This window comes from Vidua macroura, chromosome 6 (genome assembly GCF_024509145.1).
Source record: "Vidua macroura isolate BioBank_ID:100142 chromosome 6, ASM2450914v1, whole genome shotgun sequence".
Lineage (NCBI taxonomy): Eukaryota > Metazoa > Chordata > Aves > Passeriformes > Viduidae > Vidua > Vidua macroura.
In genome coordinates, this window is record NC_071576.1 from 48,350,963 (window position 1) to 48,369,410 (window position 18,448).

The window sequence follows — 18,448 nt, forward strand, 5'->3', positions numbered from 1 at the left end:
CTGTTTGGGTTATCACAGTTACCAGGCACTCTTCAGAGCTCTCTGGTGCAGGATGTTCCTGCATAGCATAAGCATAGCTTAAAAACTCTTATTCATTGAGGTCCTATTTCTTTCACACCAACAGTGAAATAACTTTTTGGAAAGAAGCTGTCAGATGAAATCCTCAAACATAAGGAATTACATCAGCTGTCTAAAATCCAGACTTGGAGGAAGACTTAGGGAGTGTTACACATTTGCTACAGTCAAGTCCTTGGTAAGATCAATTGAGTTTGAAGATATTTGTTCTCAAGCAGGGGCTGAAGAACTGCCCTTGCATTCTGCCATCTTTCTTGAACCATCCTAAGGTTAGTTCAAGCTCTGTTCAGCCTGGATATGGCATCCTTAATGTGCCTGTGCCACGTTCCTAATTTAAAAAGACTTAAATAGCATTGTCAAGTGGGTCATGAGGTCTCTGCAAGGCATTTCCTATCTTAGAGATGGGAACTACCTGCACAGGTAATTGCACTCAGACTTTTTAGGAGCCTAATCCCTTTGAGAGGCACTCCTCATCTTTGCATACATGTTCCAATACCAGGAGACCAGCAGGTCAGGATAGACAGGAAGAGAATGGGGCTGAGATAAAGAAAGCATCTTAATTTTCCTTGAAGTACTGTGAAGGCTATTTTTCAACCTTGTTTTTTCTTTGCTTATTTAGTCATCATAGTTCTCAAAAGATGGGTCAGCTGATCATAGTGGTCCTTCCTGGCATTGAGACAGGGAAACATCTTCCTTTGTTGCTTCCTACCCAGTGGAACAATGGGTTAAAAACAGAGTTTGGCTCTGCATTTCAAGGTTGCAGTACTTAAACTATGTGCAAGTTTTGATCTTGACCAGTTTGGGGGAATGACATACCCTTTTTTTTTGTGGTGGAGTTGAAGGGGAAGAAAGAAAAGAGAAAGGAAAAGCTTAAAGCAAAAATAACCTGCAACTGCTGCTTATGACATGCACCTGATTAGATGACTGTGTTCACAAGTTTGCCTGGGTAATGCAGCCTGTTTATATCATCTCTTTCGGTCCCCCGCCAACATTTCACAGAAACTCGATAGTTACTAGGCATCTGTATCATGGTTGGTTGGGAAATGACACAATATATGCACTTTGCACGCTTGAAAAGCACCTTAATTTTCTTAGGAGAAGTACCATGAAGGTAATTTCTCTAACTTGTTTTTCCTCTGTGCTAGTTTAATCAGCTTAGCTATTAAAAGATAACACGGGTTTAGGACTATCATTAGACCAGAGTGGTCATGTGGTTATGCTGGTAATTAGCAGTTAGCACTGTTGCTGAACAGTGTGACATTTTTTAATAGGTAACTACATAATAAAACCAGTACCTAGTGCACATCTAATGAAGCAGAAGAACAATGAACACTCTCTCTCCTGGGATCTGTATTCAAGTACTTGTCTAGCAACTTTCTGCTCTCTTTTCTCCTCTGTCATATTAGTATCTCTATCAAAAGCTTTTAAGTGCTTGAAATGGGATTAAAACACTGCAGTCTAAAATTGCAATCCTGCAATCCACCTGCTCAGCTGCTCTGTAAGCTTTAAGGTATCAAAAAATCCCTGTGAGGGCCCTGAGAGGGTCAGACAGGTGACATCTGAATCATGGTGCAGAAGCTCTGTATCATTTGGCCTGAGTTCCCAGGAGTTCAGTTTGGTCAGCATCCCAGATCCTAGGCCTACTTCCAGGATACTGGACTCTTTACAGCTCAAGAGTCCTTAGGTATGTTTTCTTTTGAAGCACAGCCAGAGGGAAAAGAAATGGAGATGGAGCTCCTTTTATACAAAAGTCTTAATGAGACTGTGATATTGCTCCCTTTGCCATGGAAATTTCAATCTGCACCTCCCAAATGTACCTATAATCACCAGATTACAAGCTCTCCTGGGGTGGGAAGGTGCTGCCAGGCTCCTGTCAGGTCAGTTAGTACCAGAGAAGGAGAAACAGTGCTGTACACCAGTCATCCAAGACAATTTCTCTGTACCTGCACTGGGTGCTGCACGTGTATGTTGTTTAACAGATATTAAGTTCTGCTCACTTTTATGGCTGGACTTGTGTTTCAGTCTCAGATGCTTGTTGGAAACTATACATTATTTCTTCTGCTTACAGTACACACTCTGTTTTGTTACTAGAGCATGATTTGCTTCTGATGTTAATAACTGATGTACCCAGGTCTTCCCCTGTTCCCCATGATTCCTAAGTGTTATGTTTGAATGGGAGGTAACCTCCAACCCTTTTATCTGGACAAAATAACCAAAAGGCTCAAGGGAAACCATCCTGCATATATATATATATATAGGGACAGTGGTAGCACCAGGACATAATGTTTAGGATTATTAGGCTTCCATTTCTTCACCCATTTTCCCATGTAATAAGGTTTATGGAGTTTCCAACAAATTATGTCAAACTGTTTTTTGACCATGCCATCACCAATCACTGTTTCCTCTGCTCTTTTATAAAATGGATGGGAAGAAATCAGTGCTTTGCCCATACTGCTGGCACACCTTGCCAACCTTCAGCATCCTCTCAGAAAAAGAGAGGATCCATCCCAAGAGGGATGGGGTTGATCAGTCAGGACAGCTTTCTGGTGCAGCTACCCAGCAGGCTCCCATACCTGCATGCTGGGCCCACACTGTGCACTTTGCTGGCAGGTCAGCAACATCAGCAGCTTACTGTTAATGTTAAGTAACATTAACTGCTTTTTGCTCCCAGGTGATATGCCATTGATTGCTAGTGCTGGGCAGGTGGGAGAAAAGCATGACCAATACTGATATATGGTCTCCCATGGAGAAAGAAGGGGGATGGCCAAAGCTCTCAAGTGAAAACAAAATGGATTGGTGCCAAAACCTCCCTCCATGCCTATGTTCTTTCCAGAAGGGCCACAAGTATGGTATGGAGGTCCAACTCTACTCCCCAGCAGCTTTGCCTTAGAAATGCTGATAGGATCAATGCTTGAAATGAGATTAGAAAACTGAACTTGAACATTTTGTTTCAACTAAATGGATTAACTTGTGGGTCTGGTGTAGTCAAACATCCATGTTCACCCTCAGCATCATAACCATGAAGTTATTGTTCAGAAATGTTCCTTCTCTCTTCTTAAAGCTACTTAGTTTTCACAATTTTAATAAGATGTTGAGCTAAACATTAAATCATTAAAATTCTTTAATAGACTTTATTCTCTCCTGAACTGTAAGATGAACAATGGATTTTGTAAGGGCTATGTTTAAACCAGAGGTGTTTCTGTCTTGGCTGACCTTACTCTACAAATATTCTTTCAGTGTAAACAGAGATGGGGACTCTAGTGCAAGGCACCCAATTGTCCCTCTTTTTCTGGGTCTGTTTCCTACATGTAACTTGTAGTGCTCAGAAGAGTGAACCTCAACCAGATTAAAAGAGGTTAAGCTATGACTTCATTTTATGCCTGAGTTGATTGAACAGCCAGATATCAAAACTGCGGAGGTTCAGCTCCAGATCTGTGTTCAGGTGTTCCTGTTCCCTTGCAGGCAGTGGTGCTTCCCTGTGCCTGTGGGAAACCCAAGTCTGCAAGCTGGGTAAACTGGAAACAAACAACCTCTCATAGGATCCCTCAGCTGCCCTGGGGGGACAAAGGGAAGACAACACGTTGATAGGGACAGGACTATGGTTGTCTTGGCAGAGCTGAAGCAGAAGGACACCTCACATGCTCATGGTCTGACATTATGGTTCTATAAGAGCAGCAGCAGCTAATAGTGAAATGCTGCTGAAAGGCTACAGTCCTGCCTGCCCTCCTCTGCTGTCACATCCAGCAATTGCAGAGCCACAGGACAAGCTGGCTTGGCAGGCTCTGCCACTCTTGGGAAGACAAGCTTGTTCTCCAAGGTGTGGCAGAGCTGCTGAGTCACAGCAAGCCCTAAGAAATGCTTCTCCTGGCACCTGCAGGGAGCCCACCTGAGCCCACCAGCTCCTGGAGGGAGCACAGCTATGGCTGAAGGATTATAGGTTCACACTGAGGAAACATGCTCATCATCCTTTGATGGGGTGACAGTGACTGAGCAGGCTGATTATTTGTAAATTTTTTATTTGCCTATCACTTTATGCTGAGGAAGTGGCTTCCTCGAGGGAGTAGAGGAATTCATCAGAAGTGCTGTCTCTCAAAGTGTCACAGGCAGCAGCCATCACTAAGTTAAGATACTGACACTTGAAACCCTAGCCTAGTGATTTAGTAAAACACCATCAAGCTTCAGGTCCATTGCCTAAAAGTTAAAGTTAGAGTTCCCTCGCCAGCAATAAAATACTACAGTCACCTGAAGCAGGCTAGGTTTTTGTTTCTGATTTGCCTGTAATCACAGGCACAGGAATAGTGTGGAGATCTTCAGATTTGCACATAACTCCCAGGGACAAAGGACTGGGATTTCACTCTTTTGCCTCTGGTTCAGCTTACTGTGTGGTGTTGGACAAGCCACAAAACCTCCCCATTTCCCCCAGCTGTTCAGTAGTGTTTTGAGATCCTCTTTGAGACATGAAGTGTTTCTACCTTGAGGTAGTAGTGCCCTGGCATTAGCAACTTATATGGGTAATGGCAGTTCCACTTGGACAGCTGTAGTTTCAAAAAATAATTGCACAAAATCCAGATTTAGAAATATATTGATAGGAAATCTCTAAGATAACAACAGGGCCTATGAAGATCCAAACTTTTTTGGAATTGTGATGGTGGTGATAGGACCCTTGAAAATCAGATATGTGCCAGCGCAAATATTATCCTGCCTCTTCTGAGTTGAGATGCATCCCTTGCTGCCAGGGCACATTTGCTCATGATATAGGCTGTGTCCACAGCAGCACAGTTTAACACTTAGTTATCTGTGAGGACATGCTTAATATTTACAGGAACTATACTAGGTACCTAACTATTTTACTGTTGTAGCTGTTCTACACTCAAGCTATTAATACCCTCTCCAGATACCACTTCTGGTGCTTGCTATATTATATGTTATATGTTATGTATTACATTATATATTTTTTTTTATAATCTCATTATCCTTTTAACAACCGCCCTGCTTGTCCTGGGGATGCCATTTAACATGGTACACTCATCCATCCATTGTTTAGACCCATTTTTCCTGTTAAGTCTCTAGTCAAAATTTCCAGTGTCTTTCCTACACACTGTCATTGACAACACAACTAGAACTGCCTCTACACACTTTATATTGTGAAATCTCCATTTGTTGTAGGTAGTGCCAGTACTCTCTGCTGGAACATACAAGTGGCATGAGAAAAACAAAACCACCCCACAAAAAAAGCAGACACAGTGAAAGAAAACAAAAAGAAGACAGCTAAAATAAATGTGGAAAAAATACAGTTTAGAGATCTTTCTGGACTGAAACATCAGCTGAAATGTTGAATAAAGAAACAATGTCCCATTTCATGTCGATTGTTTTGAGAATAATCTTTTTTTTTTGGTACATTTTACTAAATAAATGTGCTTACATTAAAAGGAAAGCAAAAATCAGGCTGTACACTCAAGAGACGTAATTGTGTAACTCTGTGCATTAAATATCAGCAAATACATTTCATGCTGCTGAGTTTATACCATGGTTTTGTGACACATTAAGATCACATGTACCCATAGTTGCTGCAGCTCCACTGACTTATTCAGGCAGAATGAGATGATCATGTGTCTGTGCTGGCAGCCAACAATATCCTATTAACAGAAACAACCCACCAGGCTCACAGCTTGGGGAGGGCTTCTGTTCACAGGGGTTTTGTAAGACAGGGACATTTTACTGAGCAGTCATATACTGATACACTGAAGGGGGGCAAGCACAAGCACAGCTCTTAGTAGGATAATGCACACTGCAACTCAGTCTTTGGGAGAGCCAGTAACGCCTGCAGAGAGGACAGGAGGCAAAGCTTGGTCAACTGGTGGGAAAGACACAGGAACACAAAAAAGGTTGACATTGTGGCCAGCTTTCTATGCAATAAGCATTATGAAACCAAGTACCTGAGCAGCTGGCAAGAGTTTCCTTTGGACAAAGCACAAAGGCCAGGCCACATTAGCCTGTTTTCAGCTATTGTAAATCCAGTAGCTACCTTTTCCTTAGAAGCAAGTGTCTTAACCTATCTTTCTGTATTTAGAGAAACCCCAAGCAGCCTATATCCTATTTTGAAATTCTTGAACAGAATTGTGAAGGAGCAGATGTGGAGTCCCTCTCATATGAAAAGGACACACACAGAAAGGTAAGCAAAGGCTGAAAATAGTTTACAATGCTATTACACTGTCCCTTTGTCCAAACCCCAAGATTTTTTATGTAGAGACACGCTCCCATTAGCACCTTATTCTTGTAGACCAAGGTTTGAGCCCATTTCTAGCTTGGATCACTGAAAAAGGTGCTGCTTTCTGCAGCAGCATCCTCAATATTTGTTTCTTGTCTCTATCACTAGCTTTGTCTTAATGGGAGCAGACCTGCTGATTGTTTTTCAGTAGGAAGTAAGTACAGCTGTACTGAGCTTAATTTTGTCAGATGAGCATGTGAAAGATGTGAAGATACATTATTCACAGTGGAGTTGCTTTATCCTAGACTGCTGATTCATAATGAAGGTAAAGAAGTATATTGTTTTCCCCTCTCTTCGGTACATGAAATAAACACAGTGCTTCCCTTCAGTTTCCATGTCCTCTGCATGAGAGGCCTGCAAGGACTACCCTAATGCTAAACTATCATTTCAGCTCTGTTGTTTCTTTCCCCGGCGTAACTAAATAAATTAATGAGTCCTTGCCTTAACTAGACCATGCCCTTTTAACAAGAAACCAGTCAAAACCACATTGAAACCTGACAAAATCCCATTGAAGCCAGGCAAAAGCCCACCAAAACCAGACAAAACCTGAGGACACCAGGCAAGGCAAGTACCTGGTAACTTGGCTGGGCAGTGTCCAACAGGTGGACAGATGTCATCCTGACTGTGACATTCTGAAACCAGGGAGGCTGCCCTGAGGGGCCAAGGGGCTCGAGCCAGAGGGGTCACCACCTTTTTGGGCAGAGGTTATTCGGGAGGCTTTGCGAGGGAAGGCCAAAAGCATCCTGGCTGACCAGAATTTGTTCATGCCTTTAAGGCACACGTCGCTCAACACGCACCATGGGTTGAACGCCTGTTCAGGTGTGTGCCACCTGAGCTTTCCAGCAGAGCCCCTTGCCCGCCTGCTCAGCCAAGCAGGGCTGCAGTGCAGCAGCCACACCAGCGGCTCTGCAGGTGGCAGACAGGGAGGTTTGCCAAGGCTGAGGCACAGCACCCACCCTGGATCTCACACAGGTTCATTCCAGAGCACTTTGGGCTGTATCGGGAATAGCGTGGCCACAGGACCAGGGCAGTGATTGTCCCCCTGCACTGCTGAGGCCACACCTTGAGTGCTGTGTCCAGTTCTGGACCCCTCACTTCAGGAAGGACACTGAGGTGCTGGAGTGAATCCAGAGAAGGGCAATGGAGAAGGGTCTGGAGCACAAGTCCTGTGAGGGGCAGCTGAGAAAGCTGGGGGTGTTCAGCCTGGGGAAAAGGAGGGTCAAATGAGACCTTATCACTGTACAACTGCCTGAAAGGAGGCTGTAGCCAGGTGGGGGTTGGCCTCCTCTCCCAGCCAACAAGCAGGCTCGGGAAAAGGCAAGTCCCGCCGGTGCAGGAGGCGGGCAGCGCCGCCGCCACTCGCGCACCCCAGGCGGCCGCTCCGAGACCGGGGCCCCCCGCGGCCCTCGCGCGCCGCCTCCCTGTTGTCAGGCGGTTTGGCTCCCGCGCGCGCCCTGGGGGCGTGGCCCGGCGCGCTGGCCAATGGCGAGGCGCGGCGGGTGAAGATGCGGGACGGACGCCACGGCTGGCTCCCGCCCCCCCGCCGCGGCCTCCGAGCGCCTCGGCTCCGGATTGGAGGGAACGGGTTTATTTTTAAAAGGAATCTGCTTTCTCTATTGGCCGAGAGAGACGCCTGTCAGCGTGACGTTCCCTTGTTGCTAGGCTAGGAAGGTGGGAATCGATGTGCACCCGCCCCGTGCGCTGATTGGCCAACGGGAAGCCGGGAGCCCGCCGCCATCCGCATCCCACCCTGTCGCAGTCGCGTAGATGGATGACTGACATTGGCCTGGCGGCCAATGAGAGACCGAGCTCCGCACAGCACCCAATAGGAAGGGGCAAACCGGGGAGAAGGGCGGTTCCGGGGCGAGGTGATTGGCAGGTGGGCGGAGGTAGAGGAAGGCTCGCCAGAGCTGCAATGTCCGCCATCTTGGAGCGTCGGTGATGGTGGCGAGCGGAGGCTTTCCCGCCTGAGCGGAGGCACCCGGGGCCTGTGGCGGGGGACGCGCTGCCGAGGTACGGCCTGGACGGCGCCGTGATCTCCGTCCCGCCGCTTCCAGGGGAGCAGCGCTCCGGCGGCGGCTCCTCCGCGGCGGCGTGGGCCTGGCGCCCGCGCACGGCCGTGCGGGGGCTCCGGGCGCTGCTCGGGCGGCACCGGGCCGAGGCGGCCTCCCACACCCGCAGCGCGGAGCCCGGGGCGCGGCTGCGGGGTGCGGGGGCCGGAGCGCGGCGGGGAGGCCAGGCCGCACGGCAGAGCCTTCCGTGCCTGCCGCCGCTCCTGCCCCGGGCTGCCGCGCGGGGCTTCTCTGCTGGGACGGTTGGGCTGGTCTGGGGCTTTAACAAGGCGGCTTCTTGGAACTGTAATGTTTTAAGAGCGTAGCAGTGTTTGGGTAAGCTTTAACTGCTGTTAAATGCGTTTGGCAAAATCTCACTTAGAACCTGCCAGTTTTTCTGGTTTTGGTTTTCGTTGGTTGCTAAGAACTTTCCAAAGTGTAAGAGGGAATTAGTGTTATTGTCTATTTAGTGTCATACGAGACTATCTTGTATGATATAAGTGCAATTGAGGCTAAAGATCATTTCTGTCAGCATAAACGTTGTTTAAGTCAGTGAGATACTTTGAATGGGTGTGTTGCTATTTTAAAAAAAGTGTTCTGAGTGGAGAAAACTTAGGAGTAGGTGGATAGATTTTGAAAGGAGTCCTTTGCGATGTTGACAACTTAAAAATGAAAGAATATGTTACTTATTGGTGGTGGTATTACTTAGGTTTTGAATGTCCTTCAGTGGAATGAGTAAGTGTACTCTTAACAGTGCAGTGTGTTTTTGGATTGCACAAACACCTGTGTGGGTTTTTTTTTTTCTGGGATGCTGAAAAATGGGAAGTCTCTGTTTCAGTGTTCCAGAAAGATTGCTGAAGTTATTTGAACTGAATGGTCTATTTCCAGTGCAACAGACATTCAGATAAGACTCTGATTATTTATCTCTGTGTTATTTATGTTTTCAGTAGCAAGACATGGACTAACTGAAGCTTGCAAGAGTTTCTTTATTATACAAGTAGAAAATAACACTGCAGAATTACCTTTCAATATGTAAATTGTGAATGAGACACCATGCAAAAGTGATATCCAGTTTACATGTTTTTCTTGATAGTTTATATTTTTAAGTACTTGTTTAAGTTCACTTAAATTACTTGTTTTGTCCATCTATGATACTATTTGAACATAAGGAATTCTTCTTATTTGCTTTCTGTTTGAAAAGCAGAATGTATAGATATTGAATCCTGCACTGTCTGGAGTTACTAAAGGAATTTATTTTCTAAAACTACTTGGAAATACTGTTTTGGCCTGAAGAACTGTTGGTGAGGTCTTTTTACAATGACCAAGGAAAACCTTGAGTGAATTGAAAGGTGTAGTTTAGAAATTCCAGAAAAGCAACCTGTTTAACAGGAATGCCTTTAAGTAGGGTAGTGCATTACAGCTTCTTTACAAGCCAGTTAGATTTGTACATAAACTGCTGTAAGCAGCACAGCTTTGGATTTTTTAAAAATACAATTCAAGTAGCTGTTATTCCCTTATGAAATTAAAGATACTGAGTAGTTTATGTGTCTCTTCACAATACTGCCTGCAAACTGCTGACTTCTGCTGAGTTGCTGGAGTGAACAAAAGTGACTTTTTCCTTTGGAATGTTTCTGTCTTGCACTTAAAGGAGGTGATGCTATAGCCTGTGTACCACTCAGAGAATCAGATCGTGTTCCAAGAGTGAAATTGAAGTGAATTAGTAGATGGAGCCTGAATTTAGCAGTATTAGAGCAGAAATTTGTGTATGTAGCTTTAGTATTGACAGATGTTTAGAGAGTGAACTCTGTTGTTATGGCTCAACATCTTTGCTTATTTACTCAGCTTAATCTTGACGTGAATGTACTGTGAAATGCTAAAGAGCAGGCTCAAAACCAACCAGTCAGAAGGGAGAAATGTGTTGAAGAAGTGTCTGGTCCCCTCTCCTTTCTATCCATTAATGTCCTGTTTTGTTCAAGTGCTTAAAAAGCCTTGAAGTATGTATTTAAATTCACAGTTAAAGATGGAAGCTAAAGAATGGCTTATTGCAATATGGTTGCAAAGAGCAGTGTTTCAGCATAGTACATCTTTGTCTTCACTTTTGTATTCACTTTTCTTGGGTAACTGAGTTAATTTATGGCCTTTGGAACTATGGTGGAAACCATGGCTTTTGTGTTTGGGCAGAAGAGGTGCTGGTATGACCATAGTGGTCTCTTTCTGTGGTAAGGTAGGATGGCTTCAGCACACTGTGTGCCCTCTAGATTAGTCTTGTAGTCGCACCTTCACCTGTGAAACTTAAACTTGCTGTGTACTCCAGTATCTCATATTCCAGGTTTAGGAATACTGTGTTATCTCAGGTTAATATCTCACACCCAGATTCTAAAGAGCAAGCTGTAGAGCCATTGTTTTTGGCAAAACTTTTCACAACAATAAAACAAGTAGGGGTAAATGGGAAATAACATCTTGCTTGTGTCTTCGTATTTTGGTAAGTTGGAGGAATAGAGCAAAGAACTTGAGAAACTAGTGATCCCGGATATTTTTGGGGTGGGAAGCAAGCCTGAAAGATCAGGGAGAAGACGCAGAGAATACATGAACATCATGTCGAAAGCTCTGCATAGCATGTTTAATTGTTTCTGTAGCGTGTCAGGGTGCCAGCATCTGTTTTAGAAACCATGTGCTACTAAGCAACTGAAGTAAAATATTTTTCTACTCTTGGATATTATATGTAGCTTTATAGCTAGTTTGGGACACTTCTCAGGAAGTGGAATAGACTGACTTGAAAAGATTGGGAGGACATGTGGTTTAAGCTTGCCTGTTTATGGAATAGCTCTTCCCATAATATTGGCAAAAAAATTGTTAGTATGACATACAAGACTTTTCGTGACCCTTGATTATTCAATAACATATATAACATGCCAAGAAACATGTTTGAAATGGTATATGTGTTTGGAATAGGTGAAAAAGTTCCTGCCTAACCCTTTGACTTGTTTTTCTTCTTCTTGTTAGTTCATGCAGTCATCCCTTAATTCTGTTAAATGGATGTATCTTTTCTTCTTAAACTTGAAATGTTCAGTGTCAAATCTGTGGGATATGTTGCATACCAGCTGTGGAAAAGAATAGCAGAAGCACCTTAGCATACAACCTTATGGACAAGTGAAGCCGTAACACTCCACTGGAGGGGAGATTTATGTTGTTAGGCCTGTAGGCACAATGGCATAGAAGAGTGCCTGGGAAATGCAGAGTGGGGATTTGATTAATTAAGGGGAGGAGATTAAAAAAGGAGAATAAAAATTGTGTATATGCACAAGCAGAAACTGCCCAGTGGTGAGATTTGAGGATGGATTAGTTTCCTTGAAAGGTTCTTAAAACTTTATCCAATTTCATTTTGAATGAGATGGTTCCAAGCATTTATGCAGTTTAAGTTGTGCATCTGTGAGGAGGTGGAGTACATGGCCTGGTGGTCTCTCCCCTATGTCCACTGGCCCTTCTTGAAAATGGGCACAGGAACACCATAGGCCATCTCTTGTTGCCTGTGCCAAAAGATGCTTTTAAACATGAAGAAATCTCTAAAGCCCTTTTAGGATGCCCACGTCTGTCCTAGGTGAGGCTTGAGAGATGGCCATGTGATTTCCAGTTTGGTAATAAAGCACAGTTGGGATGGAGGATGAAAACTTCAAATTTTTTAGTAAAAAGTAGTTTCTGAATTAATTAAATATGTTCTAGAATAGCTATTTCGGTACTAAAAGCATTCTGATTGTTAATTACAGAAGTGAATCGCAGGCTTCCCACCCCTCTTACACAGTGGGCGAGTTCCTTTCTTGAGTGACCATTGGCAGGTTTTCTAATTGGATAGTGGTATATAAAACATGATTTTGTTGTACAAATTTAACTTCTGCTGTGGGTTTTTGAAGTGAATGCCATTATTTCCTAAACTATTCTGTAAATGTACAGGATGCTCCTTTAGAAGAGTAAAGCCCAAGACTAATCCTCAGTTGTGTTGCACGTTTCTCTCTTGTGGGAGTAACCTAATTGATAGATTAAAACTTTCAAGTAGTGCTTTATGCAGTGGCTGTAGGCAATGCTAGTGCAGGTGTGATTGCATTTTCCATTGTATTGTAACTGGTTTGAGCCTTTGTTAGAGCAGAAAACAAGGGAGTAGCAGATACTCTCAAGGCTTGCCTTGCTACAAGTTGATATTATTCCACTTCTGTTTGCATTGTGAAAGGGGTGTAAGCCACTGCCCTCACAGGGTGGGTTTCTGCACCTTTGTAGCAGAGTGCTTACACAATTAGTGATCCTCATAGAAATGTGACAATACAATGCTATTTTCTTTTTTGTAAGTATAGTGGAAACCAAGTTTTGTGTTTCCGATCTACTTAGTGCAGGGAAAAATAAAGGAGTTTTTGTGTAGGGGTTTTTTTTTTGCGTGTGAGGTTTTTTTTTTTTTTTTTCAATTACTCTTAAGTTTCATTAGGGCAAAAATCATAGGTTAGGTATTGGTGACAGAACTCATTCCTTTTGTGATTTGGAGAAATAGGGTTCTTCATATTCTGTTCTTGCTTACCATGTACCTACTACTTGGACCATCTTAAAAGTTCACCTGTGAACTTTAGGTCTGGTTTGAACTGCAGAATTTGAATTCATGTTATTTCTTCTACTGTCTTGATGGACTTGCTGGATATCCATGTAACCAAAAGCTTATTTTCTATCTAGAAAATAAGAAGTAGTAGGTTAAGTAGGTTACTTTTGACAACTTTAGCTGTTGTCACCAAACTTCTTGGAAAAGGATCGAAAGTTTAGAGACAGCTAAAGCAAAGCTGTGGTGGTGGCAGGAAGAGACCCTGTTTTTAAATAAGGGGGGGTTCCTACTGATGTAAGCACCTCCCTTTTTAGGAGCTCAAGGTCCATGTCATGTCAATGCTGGTCAGTCTAGATGGAAGTGCACCTAGAAGTTGCAGCAGCTCAGGGGTTTTGTTCCCATTGGTCATGTTTGTCTTTCTCTGTTCTTTCTGGCTCTTACAAAGGAGGAGTTTGCTCGTGGCAGTTCTGAGGGGTGATGACATGTAGGAGTCTTTTCCTATCTGTGAGGGACAGCTGTAGAAGATACAGTGAGCTGGCTGTGAAGTATCAGTTCTTCCTTTTGGCTGTGTCCAGCAAACATTCATCAAAGGCTCCTTCTCTGTGTGTATTTGATGCTGATGATGGGCTCTTTGTTGCAGCTTTAATCCACATCTAAATAGCAAAAAATTGTTTACCAAACACTGTATTTGGTGAAATCTGTTTGATAAAGGATTTGGTAAGGTAACATTAGTGAGAGATCTGCATTTCATAATGATCAACATAAAAAACTAAATGTATCTTTTCAGGCTGCTTGCTTATGCTCTAAGGGCTAATGCTCTCTTCTAGAGTCATGATATTAATAATTTTTTCTGATACGAGTAATATGAGATTGAAGACTGAACTTAAAACTTCTCAACCCATTAATGCTTGATTGCTTTACTTACTCAGTAGTTGTGCCAGGTGCAGTTGTCTTAATATGACTTCAGTCATAGATAGACACATACTTTTTTTTCCTGTGTCTGCCTCATCTAGTATGCCCTCCTGCTGTACTTAAATATTACTTATTTTGAGAACAAAAACCAAAGAACTTTAACATAGCTGAACTGATTACCAGCTACACTTAGCTTTGATGCTCTGCTTCAAAAATGCAAATTTATAATTTGCAAAAATGCAAGTTATAAATTAATCCCTAATGCCTTGGTTACCGACTAGGGAATTTAGTTGCCCAGATTGGAATTGGAGAGATAGGATATTGAAGGCAGACAAGAATAATTCTGAATCTTTTATGTATGAGAATGTCTATGGAAAAAAGATTCAAAGTCTGAAAAACCCATGGGGTTTATGTATTTACTTATTTATATTTTTTTATAGGAAACACCTGCAGATGTTTTTCACTGTGGGAAACTGGATGCCTTTTAGGGCATAACAGAAAGCGAAAGCAATGATATTAATACTTGTACAAGATTTTTTTCCTTTGAAATGCACTGGTCCAGTCTTCCCCTCTTCTGGATTTGGGAATTCTGAAGTTTAATTTGTAATCCTAGCTGTAAGGCTGGAGATTAGAATGCAGTGATGATGTGTTTTTTTTTTTCCCTCCCATGTTGAAGTTGTAGCCCCATGCAGCCAGGAATGAAATTATTTATAGAGACAATAAAAATTTGTAATGTGGTGCTGATTTCATCCTCATAAGAAGAAGGGTTTATAGGTTATACAAATGTAATTTAAAAAAAATTATTGTGGGTAGTGAACATTGAGTGAAACCACCTAAGAAGTCTTGTTACAGACTTCAAGACATTTCAAACTAAGTTAATTTCTGTGCCACTTGGCATAGCAGTGACTTGACTTTTTGGAATGGTAATAAGACTGTCTTGACAAAAGTCTATGTAGAACCCTAAATGTTACTGAAAAGAATAGAAGACTTAAATTCAGGTCTTAAGTAAATTGATTTCTATGTCTTTGGCTCAGCAGGGTATTTCTCTTTAGGATTTTATCATGTAATGCTGTAGTAAATACCATTTTAAATTCTGAGCTTGGATTTTAAGTCGCTTGGTTTCTTTGAAACTTTATGCTTTAAATCCCTTGAGTAGGCGCAGTAGGGCAGATGTATTGCTGTAGTTTTGTATAACTAGCCTATCAGTGCTGTTTTCAGTCTTGCATTGGGATTGGTTATAACAGTGTATGTTCAGTAACTCTTAGTAAAGTAACTCGTGGTGAGAGTTGACTCTCTTGCAGCAGGAGAAAACTGTTGGCAGATAGATTGGTAGCTAAGAGAAAGAACTGGTAGGAAGGAATGGCTGCTTAAAGTACTATGGTGAGTTACTGTGTGCCCTCTCTTGAAAGGGCACAAAGAAAATGAAAGAGAAAACAGCCAGTTGAAGGAAGGGTAATTTCAGAAGGACACTGTGTCCTTTAACTGTGGCATATTGCTTGAATGGGTTTTTTAAACTCTGTTTGAAAGTGTATGCTACTGTCCTCATGGTATTGCACAGCTGATGATCACTTCAGTGTAAAACTTTAGACTAATCACCCTTTGGAAACAGTATTACTAAGAACTGCTGCTAAATCTTTGAGACACGCTTGCCCCACAGTTGCCACTTGAAACTGTGATAGAATTCTGAAAGGCACTCAAACAAATCTGCTCCTCTGATTTGTTGGAGTCTTAATTCAAGAAGCATTGAAGTAGAATTTTGAAAATATTATTTTGAAGGTCATGGAGAAGATGGTAGGTTTGGCTTTTTTTTTTTATGGAACTTCAGCTTTTTTTTCTTTAAACTAGAGTGAGTGTTGCACTTGGAAGGTGGTGTCTTATTCTGTTAGGCAGTCCTGATTTTTGTACTATTGCCCAAATAGAAGAGTTAATAGAAGAGTTCCATGGGGAAGGCATTCCTTCTGTTCAGTTGAGACACCAGCAGCACCTATGCCTAAAAAAATGTGTGATTGCTCTGTGTGTGTGGTTTGTAAAAGGACAGCACAGCAAAACTCAGTGACTGGAGTCTCCAAAATATAAATTGCCTGTGGGAGTGGGGAATGGGAAAGAAAGATCGCATTAGCTTAATAGCCACTTCAGGCTTCAGTGGGAAAGATTTTGCACTGAAGTTTCATGATTTTGGTGGGTTTCTAATTTCTTTTCTGAAACATTTTTGGAGGTACCTTAATAAAAATGACAGTAATTCATTAAAGTTATGTAGGTGAGAATTGGTGAAATCTTCCCATTTAAAAGCATTATTTTCTTAGTTTTCTAAGATGAGTCTCAGAAAAGTCAAGCTGGTCTTGCTTTTTTAAAGCTTGGTGTTTAAGTAACAACAGTTACTGGACAGTTGTCTTTGTAGCACTCTGTATTACAGAAGGAGAATATTGAGTCACCCTTCAACTGTCTTAGTCTTTGAGTGATAAATTAATCTGACTGTTCAGCATCCAGTACTTGACATTTCATATGTATAAGAATATTTTTCTTTTTTATTTTTTATTTACCTTCATCCTCAGGATATCTGCAGAGGTGGAGAAACTGTTGTGTAGACTGTTTTCCCTGAATATACAGGGTATGTTCTGTGAAGGAAAGTAGTGTTCTTGTTTGGTTAAAGGGTCAAATAAAGCTCTAAGATTCCAGATGGCACTAAATTTTGCTAAATACAGATACTAAAATCTAGAGAAGTGAATATGCTAAAGTAGTATCATTCCCCTTGTATCTAGGCGCTGCTTCTGTGTTTTATTTCTCTTGTTTGGCATTGAAAGAACTTTTCTACTTTTGTCCTAGGGATTGTATTGTTAAACTTGAAAATGCTGATATTGTAGGAAAAAGTATAGATGGGGCTTAAGCTCTTTGGTAAAGCAAGTCAATTTAGTGGTCTTTGCCCATGAACAAATCAAAATAAAAGATGTTTTAATTTGGTTAAATTAAAGATTGAAGGAAGAAATATCTTCAGCTTTTCTGTTCATGATGTTGGATTTGAACGCTCTTTGAAGAGTGTTAGGGATTCTAACTTTCATTCTCAAAAGCAAAACATGCTTATGATACTGACATTAAGGGAATATTTAGCTTGTGTGTGCATTTAGGGTGGGTTGAATAGTTCTGTCAGTTTTTTCAGGATATAGTAGCATTTCTTGATATCCTGATTAAAAAAACTTAGGAACTTGCAGCTGTCAAAATTTATTTTAATGGCTTTGTAGAGCTTTAGCATGAGGAAAAACAGGAAGATGCCCTTGCCCATAGCCTTTAACTAGTGCAGTTCATGTAACTTACAATGAAAATTCAGGCTACCTGAACAGCGGGTCCCAGAAACCTTGAATGAAAGTGAAGAGTTAAGCAAGAAGTTAAAAATTGCTTTGGATTTAATTTTGAAGTTGCTATCTTCATGCGAGTCCACTTCTGTTGTGGCAGCAGCTGTAGCTGACTGGAGCTTCAGGAGCCAAAACATTGATGTGCTCCTAGAAGCTGCTGACTTCCATTTCTGAACTGGAAATGGTCTTTAAGTATTCTTTTTAACAAGACTGGGATTTTGCATGATAAAAATAAAGCAAATAATAGACGTGAATGCACTGTCCATACAGAAGGAACACTGGTGTCCTGGTTAGAAGTTGCTGAAGTGGCTTTCTTTTAGCTCCATGTATTTTTCGTGTGCCTCAAAATCTGACTTATGTCCAACTTTCAAGGCCTAATCCACAACAGGAGTAGGAGGATTAATTTGAGGAAAAAAAATCCAAATTCATGCTATCTTTGAACTAATACAGTGAACAGAATAAAACACATGCTTATAAAATAAACCTCTGGTAAAATTCATGCCTTTCAACTTAAGGCTGTGTCTTTAAGTTACAGTAGTTGTTTCTAAAATGTGCAAACAAAAAAGTTAAGTTTATTGCTAAAGCAGTAAGTCAGTGTTACTGGGTTTTTTTGCATTTCCAGAGTAGCAATGCAGGAATTCAGGACTCATTTACACTTGCAAATTATCAGCTGGTTGAGACAACAGTAGAACTGATGCAGAGTTGTCCAAATTCAACATCACCCATCTTATGTATTGGATTCAGGAGAGCATTTACTCTTGTCATCTGAGCAGGCTTGTGGTGATATAATTTAGGGCAAAGATACAAGAGTCAGATCCCGATTGCACTGTCCCTAATGGTGTGTTCCCTCTTCCTTGGTGGCACTGGCCCTGGTGATTGAATGATCCTTTCAGTTGTTCCATCCCATGGACATGGCAGAAAAACTCTTTTCGCTTCTTCCTTCTGCATTTGCCACTTTTGGAGTAGTTTTTTTCTTTTGGAAATGCCTTGGCAGAGGTTTCATCTGCCAAGGGGATGGGGAGCCAACAGAGGGTGACTGCACAGCACGGAGTAGAACAAAGCTGCTTTACATAAGCTAATTTAGCATCCTAAAGCACTCCTGTTAGAGACTATGAGGAATTTCAGTCCTTTTCCTCATTCTGAGGGTGGTGACATTTCAGCGTACAAATGTATCCTCTAAGCAAGGTGTTGGGAACTGATAGCCAAAGCATTCAAAGTT

At 42.0% G+C, this 18,448-nt stretch overlaps 1 protein-coding gene across 6 annotated transcripts in view; it reads left to right on the top strand.

Annotated features, from left to right (window-relative positions):
* The first annotated feature begins 283 nt into the window (after positions 1–283).
* PPP6R3 (protein phosphatase 6 regulatory subunit 3) overlaps positions 284–18,448 on the top strand; it is a 58,137-nt gene continuing 39,972 nt past the window's right edge. For 5 of the 6 annotated variants that reach the window (XR_008437529.1, XM_053980216.1, XM_053980218.1 and 2 more), the window contains exon 1: positions 6,146–6,247. Coding sequence is in view for 1 of the 6 variants with exons in the window: in XM_053980217.1 (XP_053836192.1) it covers positions 1,401–1,433; positions 6,146–6,247 (135 nt within the window). In the remaining 5 variants the exon portion in view is untranslated. Of the gene's footprint in view, positions 345–1,346; positions 1,434–6,145; positions 6,248–18,448 lie in introns of those variants that run through there. The other variant, XM_053980217.1, reaches the window with a different exon arrangement.